General features: G+C 39.0%; 1 protein-coding gene across 4 annotated transcripts in view; it reads right to left on the bottom strand.

Moving 5' to 3' along the window:
• The window catches only part of SMG1 (SMG1 nonsense mediated mRNA decay associated PI3K related kinase), a 104756-nt gene that overhangs the window by 21686 nt on the left and 64229 nt on the right, over positions 1-18841 (bottom strand). For all 4 annotated transcript variants that reach the window (XM_088017388.1, XM_088017387.1, XM_028091694.2 and 1 more), the window contains 19 exons: positions 15836-16084; positions 15256-15540; positions 14020-14164; positions 13749-13887; positions 12563-12793; positions 12283-12460; positions 11598-11759; positions 10837-11054; positions 10370-10524; positions 8533-8755; positions 6221-6467; positions 5597-5826; positions 3993-4241; positions 3352-3490; positions 3156-3265; positions 2823-3041; positions 2190-2380; positions 1296-1468; positions 868-1147 (listed from right to left, as the gene is read on the bottom strand). In XM_088017388.1, coding sequence (XP_087873514.1) covers positions 868-1147; positions 1296-1468; positions 2190-2380; positions 2823-3041; positions 3156-3265; positions 3352-3490; positions 3993-4241; positions 5597-5826; positions 6221-6467; positions 8533-8755; positions 10370-10524; positions 10837-11054; positions 11598-11759; positions 12283-12460; positions 12563-12793; positions 13749-13887; positions 14020-14164; positions 15256-15540; positions 15836-16084 — 3823 coding nt within the window. The remainder of the gene's footprint in view (positions 1-867; positions 1148-1295; positions 1469-2189; positions 2381-2822; positions 3042-3155; positions 3266-3351; positions 3491-3992; positions 4242-5596; positions 5827-6220; positions 6468-8532; positions 8756-10369; positions 10525-10836; positions 11055-11597; positions 11760-12282; positions 12461-12562; positions 12794-13748; positions 13888-14019; positions 14165-15255; positions 15541-15835; positions 16085-18841) is intronic.

Here is an 18841-nt window from a genome sequence, read left to right on the forward strand (position 1 = left end):
ACACAAAGAGAGAGAGATGCTCGTTTACAATGTAACCACCTCCTGCTTGTAAAGAAAGTTCCCATTTTATTTATTTATTTTTTTTAAAGATTTTATTTATTTATTTGACAGAGAGAGACACAGCAAGAAAGGGAACACAAGCAGAAGGGGTGGAGAGGGAGAAGCAGGCTTCCCGCCGAGCAGGGAGCCCGATACGGGGCTCGATCCGAGAACCCTGGGATCATGACCTGAGCCGAAGGCAGACACTTAATGACTGAGCCACCCAGGAGCCCGATTTATTTATTTTTTTTAAAAGATTTTATTTATTTATTCATGAGAGACAGAGAGAGAGGCAGAGGGAGAAGCAGGCTCCTCGCAGAGCAGGGAGCCTGATGCAAGTCTCAATCCAGGACCCCGGGGATCATGACCTGAGCCAAAGGCAGACACCCAACTGACTGAGCCACCCAGGCACCCCAAAAGTTCCCATTTACACTGGAGAATATTGCCTCTGATCGATCCCCAAATCTTAAATAGTAGAAACCATGATTTCCATTTTTACAGATAAGAAAAAGTCTCAAGAGCTCAAGTAATTTTCCCAGACGACTTGTGAGTCAGCAATAGCTCAAATGAGTTTAGCTCTCTTTACCCTGATTCCATAACTCTGACACTGGGATACATTTTAATTAATTAGGAAAAACACACCATCTTAAAAGAGAAAACATGACCTCAAATCTTCTTAAAACCAAGAAAAAAAGGACCCCATTCAGCTTCCATCCAACAACCATTTCTTTCCGAAAAATGAAATATTATGCACACATGATAATGATAATTTGAAAACAACTTTGCATTTAATCCCATGAGAAGTCAAGAAAAGTGTGATCAACATACTTCCTGTAGAGTTCTTGACAGCGCTCTACTGTGGTGTTACAGATGAGTTCCTCCATCCAGGTCTTCCACTGCTCAATTCGATGTTTCTGAAATATGGCCTTTGGATACTGCAGAGCTACGGTGGCATAGTGATGCAGCTGTTCCAGACAGCCTCGGAGCACAGAGCGCCTCTGCTGGAGAAGAGCGCCCGCTTCCCCCTCCAGCTGCTCACACTGGCTAATCAAGTGCGCCTGGCCAGCATTCTGCAGAAACGCTGTCGCTGGCACATAGCTTGGAGGACCTTTTGGTAAAAGACAATTATTAATCACGGTGAAACTACTCCAAACCAGCAGTCGTTGAAAGGAGCACAAACCACAACCCCACACATAAACACAGAAATACAAAACTCACATGCTCAACATGTGTATCTAAGATAAATCAACCCATACCAAGGTCCATTTGTGAGCTTATCTCCTGAAGCAAACTTGCAAGCTGTGTTGCTTCTAAATTATTGAACGCAGCCTGATAATGTGTTATCCACTGTTCAAATTCATTCAGCTTCACCTGGATTGCTTCCTGAACAGCCCTTTGCTGAGTCTGTAGTTGAGTATGTTCAGAATACCTAATAGGAGGGAAAAAACTTTTAAATTGCTTCTTCCTTCTATGTACTTTCATAACCTTGATTTTGCTCATACTTGGGACTACCTGGTAAGCTCCTTTTCAATCTTAAGGGCACTGCTCAAATGTCCCTTACTTCTCTGGTTTTCCCCATATTTCTCTCAACTATACTCAACAACATTTTAAGTAAAACATTTTCAAAACCCACCACACCTGCCAGGTGTTGAGTTATCTTTAGTGTAAACGATGGATACTTCACAGATCTTTTCACCTCAGAGACTCATGCAGTGTGTGGCACTTGCATACTTACCCTTTTTTACCAAGCACCTGCACTGTACAAGGTTCATTCACTTAGTTCATTCTATTTAGCTTAATGCTTAATTCAGCAAAGTGGATAAAATACTTACCACTGTACTAATGAATAAGGATCCAGACACGAACTGTAGAGAGAAACCCAAACCTCAGGTTTTCTGAATCCAAGTTCATATTCTAACCACTATATCCACTTATCTCCCATAATTATGCAAACATTTCAATTTAATATAATAAAGCAGAAAATTTAAGTGAATTCCTATGTATTAATTCACAATTGCATTCCATGGGAAAGGTTCTATCATTTACGTAAACTGCTTAATAATTCTAATTCAAGTTGACAATGTTTACACAAATATGAAAATTCTCCTTAATGGCATATATGTAGAAACAAGTGTTCAACACTTTTAAACCTGTGCTGCAGAGTGTGAGAAGGATGGTCCACTCCTTCAGCTCCTTCTAGAAACTCTATTTCTTCCAGCAATTTGCCTTGCAGTTTTTCCACGTCTGTCAGTTGCTCTTGTAAGGTTAGGTATTCGTCTAAGCTGCTGTCCAGCTTGGGAAGCACAACCAGCATCTCATCCCTATTCTTAAACCAGTTCACCTGTAAAAAGGTAATTATGATTAGGGAAATTCTTACAGGGTCAACTGTGAGATATGATGACATCTGCTACAAGGATCATGTTAGATGGACATCCTGGATATATTACTCTATTTAAATCTCTTATTTAAACCCCTGAGGGGATGATGGAACCACGTGTATTTTACAGATAATGATAACCACTGCATTCAAGTTTACATAGCCATAAACTGAGACTCAAATCTCAACAACACCATGTAGTTACCACCACGCCACACAATATATTTTATGTCTTTGTATGGGAGCATTTCCTACTAAAAAGACATCAAATCGCCCTATTTCACTGACACAATATTATACAGGACAGTCTTTCAAAAATATTTTTTTAAAGGATAGTTTTACCCAGCTTTTTGATGGACATGTTAACACTAGTAAAACGATGGTGATGACTTATCGTTGCCTTCACCTTAATTTCAGCTACTCTGGAAGAAAAGAGGCTGCGGGTGATCTCTCGCTCCATCTCTCTCTTGCTCTGCTTGCTCTCAGCCTGCTGGCCACCTCCACCATAGACAGCGCCAGCAAACCCCGCCTCGCCCCCAGCCGTCCAGTCCACCAGGGGGTCATACACAAAGGCCTCCAGCAATGTCAGCAGAGTCTCTCTGCCACGCCGCATGATGTGTAGAACCTGTTTTCAGAGGTGTTTTAATCAGGTTTTGCCACAAGTTTCCTCATTCAAATGCAGTTTTTCATTCCACAGGATTTAACAGATACATTAAAAGGTATGAGAGAAATAGCGTACCTGCTCACATGAAAGCCTAAAAACACCTTCTACTCCAGTTACACCCAGTGCTGTTTCAATATTCTGTGTCATTCGAAAAGGTACTTTCTCAGGAACTCTAAGGCTTTTACCTTGAAAAGACAAATTGTTCTATTTTTGTCCTTTTATCAAAAACATTTGACCCTCATATAAATGTAAAAGTCCCACTTATTTTTACCTTTTTCAAAGCAAACATTGTAATCTATGTGAACCACCTCTCCTGTCGTCATATCTATAAGAACATTATCCAGATGTCTATCTCCAAGGCCAATTATGTATCCGACCATAGACATGACTGCAGTAGATCTGGCATAAGACTAAACAAGAGGGGAGAGTGGGTGGGGAGAGCAAGATGTAACACCATCAGCAACTTTCCTTCCAACATGGTTTGATGCTCCAAAATTTACACAATTCCATAATCCCACTTCCTCGTTTCTAAATAGCACTCCTCAGGGATGCTGCAAGTGGTCCCAGAGGCTCTGCACTGAGCAGCAGACGACATTATGGTCCCTGTTGGTCCTACTTAGTATTCGAATGCTAGATTTAAAACAAAACAACTATTTTCAGCCTCCCTAGTTTTTCCCTTTCTCAAGCTTTTATTCTTTTCATTTCATCCATAATCCCCTCTGTTCTGCCCTCACACAGTCATGGCCATGCCTTATGAAAATAAGTGCAACGCAAGACTCGAATACAGGTCTCAAACTACCACGTCTGGAGTGAGACAAAGGGGGAAGAGGAGGAGGGTGAACAACACAGACTAGACAGGAAGCAGGCAAAAGAAACAGTAATATTGATTACACCCCAAAACAAAACACATACCTGTGTGACTCTCCACCATTCATCAGGTGTGGTGCAAGATGACCAAAGCTCTTTAGCAAGGAGATTTGGGGGGGTGGCCTCCATTAACTCTTCTAATACCGCCTTCATTACATGAAGAGGCCAATCCCGTCGGGACACATCCAGACTAAGCCCAACTGCTTTTAAAGCAGGGCCAATTTTACTATAATAAAGTTCACTAGGACGAGGTACAATTCCAGGATTCTGAGGAGTTTGGTAGGAATCTTGGGCCTTAAAAAAATTTTTTTTAAGAAAAAAAAAATCAACTTTATTTAAATAAAGATAAAGATTACTTTGAATATAGTATTTTAAAAACTGGTTTTTGAGCGGCGTTCTCCACCTTCCCAGCCAAACTGCACATACCAAATAAATAATTCTTCTGGACTATGTATCTTTCTTACAACCTACCTATCTTTCTCTTAATTAAGTTCTACCACTTCATTGAAAACTTGGTCTACTGTTCTATTTTCTTGCTCTCCAATTCAAACTCAACATTTACATTCTTCTTTGTAATCTATAATTCTACTGAAAATTTATCATTCATTTATGCACAAATTTCATTCTTCACTGATACAACTCAACCGTCAATATAAAATTAACAGTATTCAGACAAAAACTGATATCCCCTCTCTAATTCCCATCTCTCGTTTAACCCTCAGTAATTGTTCTGCAGTCTCCTATGCTTATTTTTTAAACTTGACCCCTTTCAAACTTTTGCTCCTTCCCATATCCACCATAATTAGAATAATTATTTTGGCTAGATATGGACTCTTGAGGTTGAGACTGTATAAAATTTATTTTTATTTCTGTAGCACTTAGTACTGTTCCTGGCATATATACTAAGCACTCAGATGCTTAGCTAAATGAATTCTAAATTAAATCCCTAGTCTAAATCAAAATCATAAATTTCAGAGGCACAAAATATGACATCACAGTAATTAACTCTAAATATAATATAAAGTTGTTTCTTTTTTACGTAATTAATTTAAAAGAAACTGGTTTTCAAAGCTCTCTTCTTTGTAAATTTAATTTAAAAGACCCTAGGAGGTGCCTGGGTGGCTCAGTCGGTTGTGTCCACCTTCTTGGCTCGTGATCCTGGGACCCTGTCTGTGATCCTGGGATCCCGTGATGGAGCCCCGCATGGGCTCCCTGCTCAGCAGGGAGTCTGCCTCTCCTTCTCCCTCTGCCTCCCCCCGTCTCATTCTCTCTCGCCCACACTCTCTTGCTCAAATAAAGTCTTTAAAATATTAAAAAAAGACCCCTAGTAAGCCCAATAAAAAAAATCATTAAAATGTGAAATATCAACTTACACTGATTAACAGCCACACTACCACCCTACCTGCTCCCCCTGTATTTGTCTAGAATAAGATTAACCAAATGTCACCATTTCCACCTCTTAAAACTTTATTTAAATGTGCCTCAGAAACACTTTCCTAAATATTTCAAAAGTCTGTTCTGTAACATTTATAAACTTACCAAAATGCTCAAGTACAGTAAGCCTATGAGTCACACAGAACAAGAAAGAGACTAATATATGTTTTTATGGAAATTCAAATAAAAGTACATGTATATCTGAATTTATCAACCTTCTGTGCTTGTAAGGCAGCTTCCCGTTGTTGCCATCGTTTGTAAAGACCAAATAAGGGTGTGGCTCCATCCACCCACTGGATAAGTCCCGAGCGTGTTCCTAGTGGCGTTACGGAATAGTGTCGGGCATGGAAACGGGGTGTTTCCTGGCGATTGATTGTAGCAAACATGGTATTCACAATAGACAGGAACTGCATTATTCTCTCATCCAAATGTAAATCTTCTAATCCTATGGAAACAAAATTTAAAGTAGCTAGAGAGGTGACCAAATGGGGTGGGGATGGGGTTACAAATGTATCACTTTTGTGTTTCCTCTCAATCAACAGTAGCAGTCAAGAACTGAGAGCCAAGAGAGCACAATGGGAGCATTAGAGAACATTCCATTCAGTCACAAGGTATTAGATACTAGCATTATTAGCTGTACCTCAGTTCTGCTCGCATAAGTTCTTAAGCAAAGAGACGACAAGGAATGGAAAATCTTACTACACAGGCTCCAACCACTTCCATTCAAAATCACAGAAGATACAAGACAATCCAGGCTATTCACCTGGAACAATCCTCTCCCAGCACATTCATACCCAAAGCATCCATAATCAAATTAAGGCTCTTCTTTTAAATCCCACCTTTGAAAAGATAAGGATAGCTCTTGCCATCTGACCCTAGAAAGAGAAGTTTCTTTGGCTTGGTTTTGGTAGGTAAGATGGTGATCGTTCCGCCCACACTGTGGATTGTGACAGTGTCTCTAGCTGACACTTCTCCAGGAAGAGCAATTTCGGTGTTAGTCATGGCAGCCAGCCATGGGCTGATTTCTTCAAGACGCAAGATATAACTTGCACGTTTCTGTGCTCTCTGTTGCAAACTCAGCATTATCTATATTTATAAGATGGGGAAAAACAGGTTTACGTTATCACTGCAACACTTAACTTTCTTCCACATTCAATTTGGCATAAAAGTAAACTTAAAACACCAATACAGAAATTTCGTATTGTAGTTCCCAAATTTAATTTCATGTTACATACTTGGGCCAACCTGAAAGAGGAAATACTGGTGTGCTGATATGACCTAGGTGATTTCTACTTTGTTCAGACCTGTCTCTTCTTCTCTGTCCAAACAACCAATGCAATCACAGTAGATGGAAGGAAAGCACTGCTGTGATCACAAAATTCAGTGCTGTAGCAAGCTAATTCCCCGTGTTAAGCTACGTTTTACCAATGCCAAATCAATTCAATTAAGTCCTTACAATAGAGCAAAAGATAAAACTGACAGCTGCTGGATGTAGAGTAGACACACCCTTAGAAGCCACTTGAAAAGTTGGTAACAATTTAGAGCTCTGACCACTTGAAGTATGCAGAATTAACACCATAACCCCTTCTAATAACTCATTGGGAGTGGATCGCATGTACAGTTGTATCCCTACTTAGCTAACTTAATAATGTGCTCCTGAATTAATTCTGTGCTCTGCTTTCATGTGAAAAATGTTTTATCAATCTTCAGTGAGCTTTGTTCCATAAAAGGAAAAAGACAACTGGAAACACCCCAAGTAGCCAGAGACAGGACAAAATGGATAAACTGTAGCATTTTCCCATAATATATCAATGCTCAGCTGTATACAAAATATGGATGAATCATAAAATCCTAATGCTGACCCATCAGTTATGGAATAAACACAGATACACACACACACACACACACACACACACACACACACGTATATATGTAAGGTCTCATTTATATGAAGTTTAGAAACAGGCAGAAACTAAACACATCCTTTAGAAATGTATCAATAAATAACAATTTTTTTTTAAGTATTCCTCTTATCTCTTCCTCTGGTTTTCTTAGTTGATTTATTGAAAAGGAGACAAAGAAGCAAGAAACTGCTGCTGGAATGCAAGGAAACAAGTTTTAGCTAGGCCACACACAATAAACTTCATCCTTCATGTTAGTGTTCTAGTCTTCCGCTTCTAGCTATTTACTATGAATTTAGCATTTGTTCGTTTCCTCTGGATAGTATTTACTAAAGTCAGGTGTACTCTTTGTTTCTACAGCGCACCTTTTAATGGTTTTCTCATTGCTATAAAGTAAGGAAATCAGGAGCAATAAAGGTAAGGGATCAAGAAAGAAAAGGATAAAAAAAGAGAAAGCTACAAGGTAATAAATAGGCTCCCCAAATAATGGTGCTGTTGCTATACCAGATAAAAACCAAAGTAAATACAGATTAAGGAGACCACAACATAAAAGATAAGGATTCTCAGGTGCCTGGGTGGCTCAGTTGGTTAAGTGTCTGCCTTCAGCTCAGGTCACGATCCCGGGGTCCTGGGATTGAGTCCCACATTGTTCTCCCTGCTCCATTGGGAGCCTGCTTCTCCCTCTCCCTCTGCCCCCTACTCCTGCTGGCTCGCTCTTGTGCTCTCTAATAAATAAAATCTTAAAAAAAAAAAGATAAGGATTCTCAAATACTTAAATATGCTAATCATCCCCAAATAGCCTATGCAGAATTGATTTTCAAACAGTTATTTATAAATATTGATGTTGCTATATGTGAATATTTTGTCTGTTAGAAATACTTAATACTCACCCCTAAGAAAGGCAATATAGATAGAAGATTAAATTTTGTAATCTCTTATGAAGACAAAAAGCCAGCCATCAGTATTTAGTTCAAGGCCAGACCCCTTCCTTAACTAATTTCTTACAGTATATTCTTCCTAGTGTGAACCCTCTATAGATAAAAGTTTGCTGCCCTAGGCCCATTAGCTCCCAAATTCTCAAAATGAAGAAAATACCTCTCTCCACATTCCTTATAAGCAACTGGTCATAGGCTGCCTTCCACGGGCCTACAAAATCTTTCACATTCCAAGTAAGGAGAGTTCCCATATTCAAATTTTGTATCTCATACGGAATTTCCCATTTTAGTAGCATTCTTGAGATTTTTCTGTACCTCTTTAAATGGAATCCAGCTGCTTCCAGGCTTTGCAGGATTTGACGGCGTCTTCAGCTTTTCAAGAGCATTTTCAATTGCTTCACCATAGTTATCCTGAAACCACTTTTCATGAGGTGTTTCTGCAGGGGCTGCAGTGATACTCCTTACATGCTCCAAAGCAAACACAATGGGCTTCATCAAAGCTGTGTGCTTTTCCCGCATGATTGCAATTTTCTCTTCCCTGACCAGGAAGACATCGAGAGTTTTACAAACATACAAGAGTTTAAATGCATCTAATGTAAGTAAACAGTATCAAAGAATAAGCTAAAATAAATAAAATATTTGCACAATAACTTAAAACGCAGCATTGTAAAAATATCCAGCACATGAAAGAGGCAGCTTTTCAACACCTGGTGCTGAGAAAACTAGGTATCTACTCGCAAAGAATGAAGTCGGACCCTTACCTTCCTTATACGATCATGTAAAAAAATAACTCAAATTGGATCAAAGACCTTTAGACCTAAGACTCTTAGGAAAGAATGTAGGGGAGGGGCATCTGTGTGGCTCAGGTCATGATCAGGGTCCTGGGATCAAGCCCCACTTCGGGCTCCCTGCTCAGCAAGAAGCCTGCTTCTCCCTCTACCACTCGCCCTGCTTGTGTTCCCTCTCTCACTATCTCTCTGTCAAATAAATAAATAAAATCTTAAAAAAAAAAAAAAAAGGAAAGAATGTAGGGGAAAGGCTTCTGGACACTGGATTTGCCAATCATTTCTTGGGTATGGCACAAGGCATAGGCAACAAAAACAGAAAAACGGGGTTACCAGCAACAAAAGACACTATTAAGAGAGTGAAAAGAATGCACAAAATGGGAAAAAATATTTGCAAATCATGTATCTGAAAGGGGTTAATATCCAGAATACAGAGCGAACTCCTAAATCAATAACAAAACCTCCCCAAACAACCCAATTCAAAAATGGGAAAAAGACTTGAATAGACATTTCAAGTAAGAAGATATTCAAATGATCAAAAAGCACACAAAAAGATGTTTAACATCATGAGTTGTTAGAGAAATTCAAGTCCAAACCACAATGAGATACCACTTCATATGCATTAGGATGTCTACCATATTAAAAAACAAGAAATAACAAATACTGACGAAGATATGGAGATACTGGAACACTCGTGCACTTTTGGTGGGAATATAAAGTGGCGCAGGAAAACAGGCTAGTGATCCCCCCATAAGTTAAACATAGAGTAACACTATGACCCAGGCAAATCCATTGGATCATATACAAAAATAATAAAAAAACAGGGGGTCAAACAGATACTTGTACACTATTGTTCATAGAAACCTTGTTCTCAATAACCAAAAGGTGGTAACCCAAATGTCCATTGACAGATGACTGCAAAACAGAATGTGGTATATCCATACAATGGAGTATTACTCAGTGCTAAAGGAAGGAAATTCTAATACATGTTACAACTTGGATGAACCTTCAAAACATGCTAAGTGAAATTAGCTAGACACAAAGGGAAAAATACCTTTGATTCCACTTTGTGAGGTACTCAGAGTAGTCAAATTCACAGAGACAAAAAGTAGAATAGTGATAAAGAGGCACTAGGGTTAAGGGGCAATGGAGAGTTAGTGTTTAGTGGGTACAGAGCTTATGTTTGGGATGAATAAGTTCCTGAAATCAACAGTAGTGATGGTTGCACAACACTGTAAACTTAACGTGACTCAATTATACACTTAAAATTGGTTAAAATAACAAGTTTTATGTTTTGTATATTTTACATTAAAAAGGGGGAGTGGGAGGTAGCTTCATTTTCAGAGTAAAAGTGTATGAAAACATACTTGCGTAAGGTATTGTTGTTCTGGACTCTCTTCACCTCATCTTCCAGCTGCTGGATCCGTCTCAGGACATACATGTGTTGCTGTAGCAGAACTCCCAGCCAGAGCTCATCCCAGAGAACAGTAACCCTGCGCAGCTCAGCCACAAGCATCTGAACCTGCACGCACAGTACATGCAAATATGCTCTTCTACAAGTTCACACACAGTTTTGCAAACACTAGAAACTACAAGTTCCGTGTGTGCATTTTTTGTTCATTATTCGATCAGAGAACGTTGATTACTAATTCTATAAACACAGACTTATAAAACCAATACTGAATTGTAAAGCCAATTTCGATTATTCCAAAAGCCTTTTTGTTCTTCAAATATTTCCATGACAGTTTTTATGGGTTTTGTTTTTAGGTTGTTCTTTGGAGGAGAGGGGAATATAATAAAAATTGTTTAAAAACATGCATATTGTGTTTTGTACCTGTAACACCATAGTTGGGTTTGCAGAGGACAGCTTATCTACAATTTTGCTGTAGCAATCCTGCATCATGGCTTGGTCTTCATTTAATCCACTTTTAGGCTCATCCTTATTGCTATCCTGAGAAGCAGGAGGGCTTCCTCCCTCACATTCAGAAACCAGCAACTCTTCTCCTTGAATATTGCCAAGCAAAGTTGGAATTGCAGAGGAAAACTTATTTCCTATAAGAAAATAGAAAAATTAGGTACACTTTCGATTTTCTCCTATGCGCGCATGTTGAGTTAAGGAAAACATTGGTAATCTATTCGACTCCAGCACTCACTTAACGAATTTGCCTTCCATGCATTAAATTAACCAAACATCATGGACATTCTGCCTTTTCACAAAGTAAGCTTTTATATTTATTAATATTATAAGCAAATGGAAGATAAATGAAAAAATGAGTCTCAACAGCTTTCTCACAGCCAGAGTCTAGAGCTTGGTTTCATCCTTATCTACCATTTACTCAGCTCATCGGTGAACCTGAGAGCACGGACTCAATTTCTCTAAGCCTAAATGGGTTACTGTGAGATTGAGGCGCATGTGTTAAGTACATCCCCTAGTGCTGGACATAGCAGTTACCACCTCAATAAACAATAATTATTATTACTGAAAAAAACCACAAACTCCATCAACTATTTAACAGAAAGCTGAAAAAAATTTACCTAACACATTATCTGCAAAATAATTTCTACTTAAAGTAGCAGTATTTTAATATTCCATACCTGAAGCCTGCGATTCAGTACTAAGTGATATGGTACCCACTATTGCAGGGTACAGTATGAGATGTGGGGAATCTTGAGCCACTCGGCAGAGAAGGTTACAAATACTTTGACGCACATATACTTCAGGATGGTTTAAGCGTGAGAAAAGCTGTGGGATAATTCCTTCAGGATAAGAAGAAAGAAGGATAAAGTTATTAAAAACTGTCAACATGGTAGATACAAAAGCATAAAACCTCATGTGTGTCAGAATCAGTTTTAAGGGCCTCAAATTTCTCCCTGTGTTAACAAAGAACCTAACAATAGTTCTTGTTTTGCAAGTTTCGTTAGAGCTATAATCAAAATGCAAAGCAATTCAACAATGTTCTGGCAAAATGTATTTTCTACAAATGCCTGTAAAAGACAGAGATAATTTTTAACAAAAGGCATACAAAAATTTTTGAAACTTATTTTCACCACTGTCTCCAAAATTCACTTTGTATCCATAAAGCTCCTGCCTGTCACCCTTCTAGTTCTATGAAAGGCGAGAGAGAAGAGTATGTCACATGCAGTTCATGGTGTCCTATCAACTTACGTATTCTGTAACACACTAAAATAATAAACATAAAGAAACTATGATGCTTGTTTATTGTCTTATGTATCCTACCCAGAAATAACTTTTCCTCAAACATTTCACTTAGACCACTACCTCTCCATGGGGCAGTAGGCGTTGTTTCCAAGCCATGTTCCAGATACTGCCTCAGCTCGCCGGCGTGTTTGACGAGCAGCCTGAGCAAGCGCAGTGTGGCCATCACAATCACATCATCAGTACTCTGCTCTGCTCTGTGACTCAAATGTAGCCTAGGGTCGTCTTCATCTAAAGGAATCTAAGGGGGGAAGGTGAAAGGCAGAAATAAGAACACTGTTTTCATCTGCTAGGAAAAAAACGTCAAGTACATTTTCTTAGAACCGAACACCGTGCTACCTACCTGACCAGCATTGAGTTTAAGGAAAGTAAAATACGCGCTGCAAGACAGCTTGTACAGGCTGAAGATCCTATCTACAACCTTTCTCCACACTTTAATAACTCCTTCTGTCGCACTTTCATCAAGTTCTGAAAGCCACGGGCAACCTGAGATTAACTGACGCCAGATAACATCAACCATGTCATCTTCCTCATTATCTTCACTTTCTGTTATCTGAAGCGTTATATCTTCATCCTGAAGAAAATTGGGGCATAAAATGCTGTTTTTTTTAACACAAAAGTGGGGGGGGAAGGTACATGATTTTCCTATCCTATGAAAGCATTTTTCTCATCTACGAAACATTACTTCACATCTAGTTTCATACATGCTACAGCAGTATCATTGAGGCACTCTACGATGTACTTACTGATGCAGCTAATGAAGGATATAAGACTTTTTTTTTTTGGTACTTTAAATGCTTCTAAGTTACAGTACATACTCTGCTTGCAGAACATTAAATGTAATCTGTTTAAGTTTGAGGCTTGAATGTAAACAGAATTCACTCACAACAGACTTTCCTCTCTTTATAGTAATGGGCACATACATAATGCCAGCTCTGGCACACATGACACATGCTGGTCTAGAGCAAGATGAGTCAGTACAGTTTAGCCTATGAAATAAAATCCACACTTTTAAAGTCTATCTAAAAACTCAATAGCTCTAACATTCTAGAATTAATAGGACTCTGAGCTGAGAGAGAATAAATCCTACAGCTCATTTAGTCTACTGGTTTTCAACTCCAGCTATGAATTAGAATCACCGAGTAAGCTTAAATACATACACCCACTTCCCACTCAGAGTATCTGGGGTGGTATTCAGGCACTGGTGTACTTTGAAAGGTCCCAAGCTAGTGTCAAGAACCTAATTTCTGATCATCGATTAAAAGAGAAATTTAATTCACATAAAACAAACTTCACCTATTGTAACAGGACCTTAAGGAAATGATTTCTCAAGGTATTACATTCTCCTTAGAGAAGTATCATAACACACTTTCATCTTAAAACTCAAAAGTTTTCATTTGTAACAGTAACTGCCTAAACCCCATTCAACATTTAATCAAGTATATGTGATCAGCCTCTTCAAAATCAATGAATTAAAACAGTGATCTTGACACCATTTCTCCCCAAAGACCGTATGATGTTTCCCTTGCCTGAATCCCAGCTGGGCGACACACAGCCTGTCCAAGAATACCATATATTCTCTCTTTTTCTTCTTCAGTTATAGTGTCTGGAAGCAGATTCTGAACTTCAGATTTTTCTCTAGGCAGCAGACGAACACCTTCTCCCTGACTATAAAAATAAACAAGTCACTGGTTCCAGCTACCAAAACTTGTCATGTCAAGCTACCAAAACATGTCAGCAGACATTTCAAATCTCTATCCTGTAATGCAGTAAATAAATTACGCATTTCAACATACATACCTGGCATTATCAACCACCTTTCTGCCCCACCTATAAGCCCAACTAGCCAATGCTGCCCAAGATTTGGCTACTTCAGGCGCCTGTACTGAAGACAGGTGATACAACTGTCCCAAAATGAAGTCAGGTTCTCCAACTCCAATATGCACTGCCATAATGGACAAAAAAAAAAAGAAAGAAAGAAAGAAAGAAAGGACTCAGCAATGTTACCTTCATAAATTTCAAATGGCATTTTCCGGGATTTATTTTCCGTAAGCTATCACTAATTTCCAGAATATTACAGTAAAATTTGATCAAAAAAACACATTTTTACTATGCTTTTCTAAAAGGCTAATATACTGAAATCACTCAGCTTCACAAGTCAGTTTAAATTATCACCCTGTAAACTGCATAAATATCTCTCATGACAACACAGGTGTCACACGTGTTGTACAATGTCTTAAATTCTAGATATGACTGGCTCTTTCCTCGTGATTAGGCTAAGCTTGAACGTTCTGGCAAAAAATAATATATAGGTGATCAGTATACAATCTCATTCAGTCAAAAAATTCATGAGGTAAATATCTTTATTCACACCCGCTATAATGCCATCTGCCAAGATTTATAATAATCACAGGACACATCCCTTATGAATATCAAGACTGTAAATTACATAGATTATAATTATTTTATAAGACCAACCTAAGTAATTAAAATCCTAGGCTTCATTACAACAAAAATGAAAGTATATTCTCATCAGCAAAGAGGTTAACTATCTCCCACTCTGTAAAACCTGGACAGAACAGACACTCCCAACACTGAATGAACTACCCTATTTGTCAAGTACCTTTCTATTACTAGCACTACTGTCAGAATGTGAAACTTTCATCTTCTAGAGCTTCTGTGCTCTAGGAGCCAAGGAGACCACAGGCAACTACCGTGTATCTTTCTTGCTCCTTCCAGCGTGAGGTGGGATTTAGGTATCTGGAGCAGGACCTTCTTGCCGGCAAAACATCCAAGTCCATAAAAGCACTGTGGCCTGGGAAGGCCAGAAGTCAGCAGAGTTAGGTGACTTCCACAGTGGCATTAAATACTAAAGAAATGTGTTTTAATTACTTCCAAACGGTATAGTATACTAAATTTCCATGCAAACAATTTTTGCGGCAAGTTACAGCCAGCTTAACATTGTAAATTTTAAAACAGTGGAGAAATAACTTCTAAAATTGGTATTTTAAAGCTAGTAAAATAAAGAAAGCCTACCTGTAGATTCGCTCTCAATCCGAGGATACTCTTCTTCCATTGTATTAACAGATGGCAGTTCTATTAAAGCAAGTATGTTTTTAGACAGAGTAGAAAGACCTGTGAAGTTCTGCTGTTGCTGAGCTCTATAAACCTGTTTCAGCTGCCCTGAAATTTCTTTCCATTCTGCCTGGATCCATTTAGCCAGTGTCAGAATTGACTTGGCAACTGCATATTCAGCTTTGGCAGACTTGCAGAAAGATATGGCACAAGAACTTAACATTTCCATTGCATGTGTTGACTGGCCTATAGAAAACCAAAAACCAGTCCTTAGAAGCCTTATATGCAAATGATTAACAGTATTTCAGGGTGAAGTAACAATGTAAAATCGGTGGTAATCAATGATCTCTAGATCATACCGTTCTAAAAGCACCAAATTACAAAGGTAAGTCAATTACAGGTAATTTATTATTCAAGGTACAAATATTCTGCCACAGTTGAAACAAAAATCAGCTTTTCTAATATTGCCTTACAGCATACACATTTTCATACACATGATTTTCATTTTAGTCAGACATTAACCACAGTTCATTTTACTAACCTGCTGTATATAGCAATTTGGTTTTTTCAATGTCAAGTTCAGGCCCCCATTTTTCATCCACTTGACCTTGAGTTGATAGTTTTTTAAAATGCTGGACTAAATCCTGTGCAGTAGTAGTCTTTCCCAGCTGAACCTCACTACACTGTGCCAGAAGTCTTGTTGCAAGTGAAACATTCCCTCGTTTTCTAGCAAATTTTGCTGCTGTTAGACCTAATTCCATGAGATGGCTTCTAATTGGAACTGTTTGTTCTAGAGAAAAGAAAACGTTTCATTAGTCCTTGATTAGTCTAGCCCAGACTGCACAGACACACGGCCAAAAATTCTTCCCCAGCCATTTTCCCTTCCCTATCAACTCCCTAAATAAAGGTAACTCATTTTTCATTATCTTTAAATTCCTAGCAGCTAGCACAGTGCTTGGCATACAATAAACAGTACATGTTTGTTAAAATATAAATAAGCAAACGATGAAGCAAAGTAAAAATCATTCACTACAAGAAATTAGCTTTTCAGTTTCTAGATCTTTTTAGTAAAGGGCCTAGGCCAAAGGGTGGGGAAAGAGAGTAAGGCCAGACCATCTCTCATGCCATTCTCTCCTGGTTCACTCCTACCTTTCTGAAGAATCCTCAGTCTCCTTCTCATCTACTACCTATCCATTAAAACTGGTGTTCCTCAGGGTCGGTGCTAGGCTCTCTACTCTTCTTACTCTGCATATTCTCCCTGGACAGTATCATCTGCTCCTGTAGCTTCAATTACCATATAAATGCTGATGACTCTTCACTCTTTATCTCTAGCCAGATCTGAGTCCCACCTGCTTACCAGTCACCTATACTCAGGTATTTAAAGGGCACTTTATTTTTTTTATTTTTTTAAAGATTTTATTTATTTATTTGAGAGAGAGAGAATGAGAGATAGAGAGCACAAGATTGGGAAGAGGGTCAGAGGGAGAAGCAGACTCCCTGCCGAGCAGGGAGCCAGATGTGGGACTCGATCCCAGGACTCCAGGATCATGACCTGAGCCGAAGGCAGTCGCTTAACCAACTGAGCCACCCAGGCACCCTAAAGGGCACTTTTAACCTGTGTCAAGTGGAATCCATTTTCTACCACCCTCCAAACCTTCTACTTCCTTCTCCTGTTACTCCTTTCTCAAGGAAAGGCATATGATCAACCTGGCTACCTGAGCAGGTGCCTGCCAGTCATCCTAAGACTCTACTTGCAGCCCATATATCGTATCCATTTTTTTCTATCCCTTCTGCCACTACCTAACTGGTAGTGGCAGCCTACCTGGTCCCTCTGCCCCCAGTCTTATCCTCTTCTAGTCCATTCTCCAACCTGCAAATGAAATATCTTACACAATGGTAAATATGAACTTTAAACTTCCCTTTGATGACTTCCCACCGCCCCTGACAAAACCCCAACTCCTGAATTTGCCTTGAAAGGCGCTGATATCTTGCATTTCATTCCAATCTCAATCTCCTTCAGCTTCCTCTCTTCCCACTCTCCCTTACGCAAACTGTCACCTAAGAATCTTTCATTAATGCCGCTGGCCTTCACATATTTTTTTCCAACCTCTCTACTGCCTTCCATCTCATCCCTACCTCCCTTATGTATCAGCTTAAATGTTACTTCCTCCCCAAATCCTGTTCTAACTGATCCCTAGGATTCAATCTGTGCCCTTGTTGCATGTTCCTTAGCACCATGTACAAGCACTTCCACTCAGCACACCATACTGCTGATCCTTGTCTGACGATTTCCCTACTGACTAGAATCACTGTGGTCCCTGGAATGCAGAAAACAGGCTTGTCCTGTTCACCGTTACATCCCAACTTGGAGCACAATACGTGGCACAAAGTAAACACTTCATAAGCACCTCCTGAAGAAGGAAAAAAAGTGAGGAGGAGTGGAGTTCTGTCTCCAACTATAACCGCTGGGTTACTGACTTTTTATTCCCAATTTTAAAACTTGTTCAATAAGGGAAGGATGAGAAAGAGGATATTTGTAGTCCTAGTATATGCCATGCTCTGTGCTAATTCCTGTAATCCTTATAAGAATCTCCTGAGCAAGTAAATACCCATAACTGAAGAGGAAAGTGACTCAGAAGTTTAATAGGCTTGCCCTAAGGTCCTTCCACTTGCAAATGTTGGGCTAAGGATCCAACCCAAGTGTATATGGCAAGGAAGGTCCATGTGAGTCACAGTTCCCAGCAATCAGTCTGCAATCCAAGTCCATACCCCACCAAAACCTTACTTGAAATTTAATACACAAATGTATTCAGTAACCTTAGCTACATTTTCAACTAAGCTTCTACAGAATTCTGGCAACTTTTCAATTTTTAATCAATAAATTGCTAGCATCCCTTTAACATGATAGACATTTCTTTCTTAAAAATGAGACCTACTAAAAAAAAATAAAAAATTTAAAAAAGTTTAAAAATGACACCTACTTAAAAAAAAAGAGAGAGACCTACTAATATATATACAAGTATTTTTTTTTTAAGATTTTATTTATTTATTTGACAGAGAGACACAGCGAGAGAGGGAACACAAGCAGGGGGAGTGGGAGAGGGAGAAGCAGGCTTCCCGAAGAGCAAAGAGCCTGATGCAGGGCTCGATCCCAGGACCCTGGGATCATGACTCGAGCTGAAGGCAGACGCTTAACGACTGAGCCACCCAGGTGCCCCTATATATACAAGTACTACTTCTCTATTCATTTGGAGTGTTTAAAACTTAACATTCGCAGTACATTGTATCTGACAAAGAATTTGTATCCAGAACAAATAAACAAGTCTATGACTTGATTAAAAATGGGCAGGATTTGAACACTTAACAAAGTAAGATATACAATGGCCACTATGCAAATGAAAAGATGCTCAATCTCATTAATCACCAGGAAAATGCAAATAAAACAATGAGGTACTATTATACACTGGTGCCAGTGACTAAAATTAAAGACCAGCACTACCAAGGATGAAGATGCCAGAAGAAATGTACAAAACTTTTTAAAAAATGT

The sequence above is a fragment of the Eumetopias jubatus genome, unplaced genomic scaffold, assembly GCF_037043125.1.
Source record: "Eumetopias jubatus isolate StellerSeaLion01/CBP00866 unplaced genomic scaffold, mEumJub1_p1.0 scaffold_12, whole genome shotgun sequence".
NCBI lineage: Eukaryota > Metazoa > Chordata > Mammalia > Carnivora > Otariidae > Eumetopias > Eumetopias jubatus.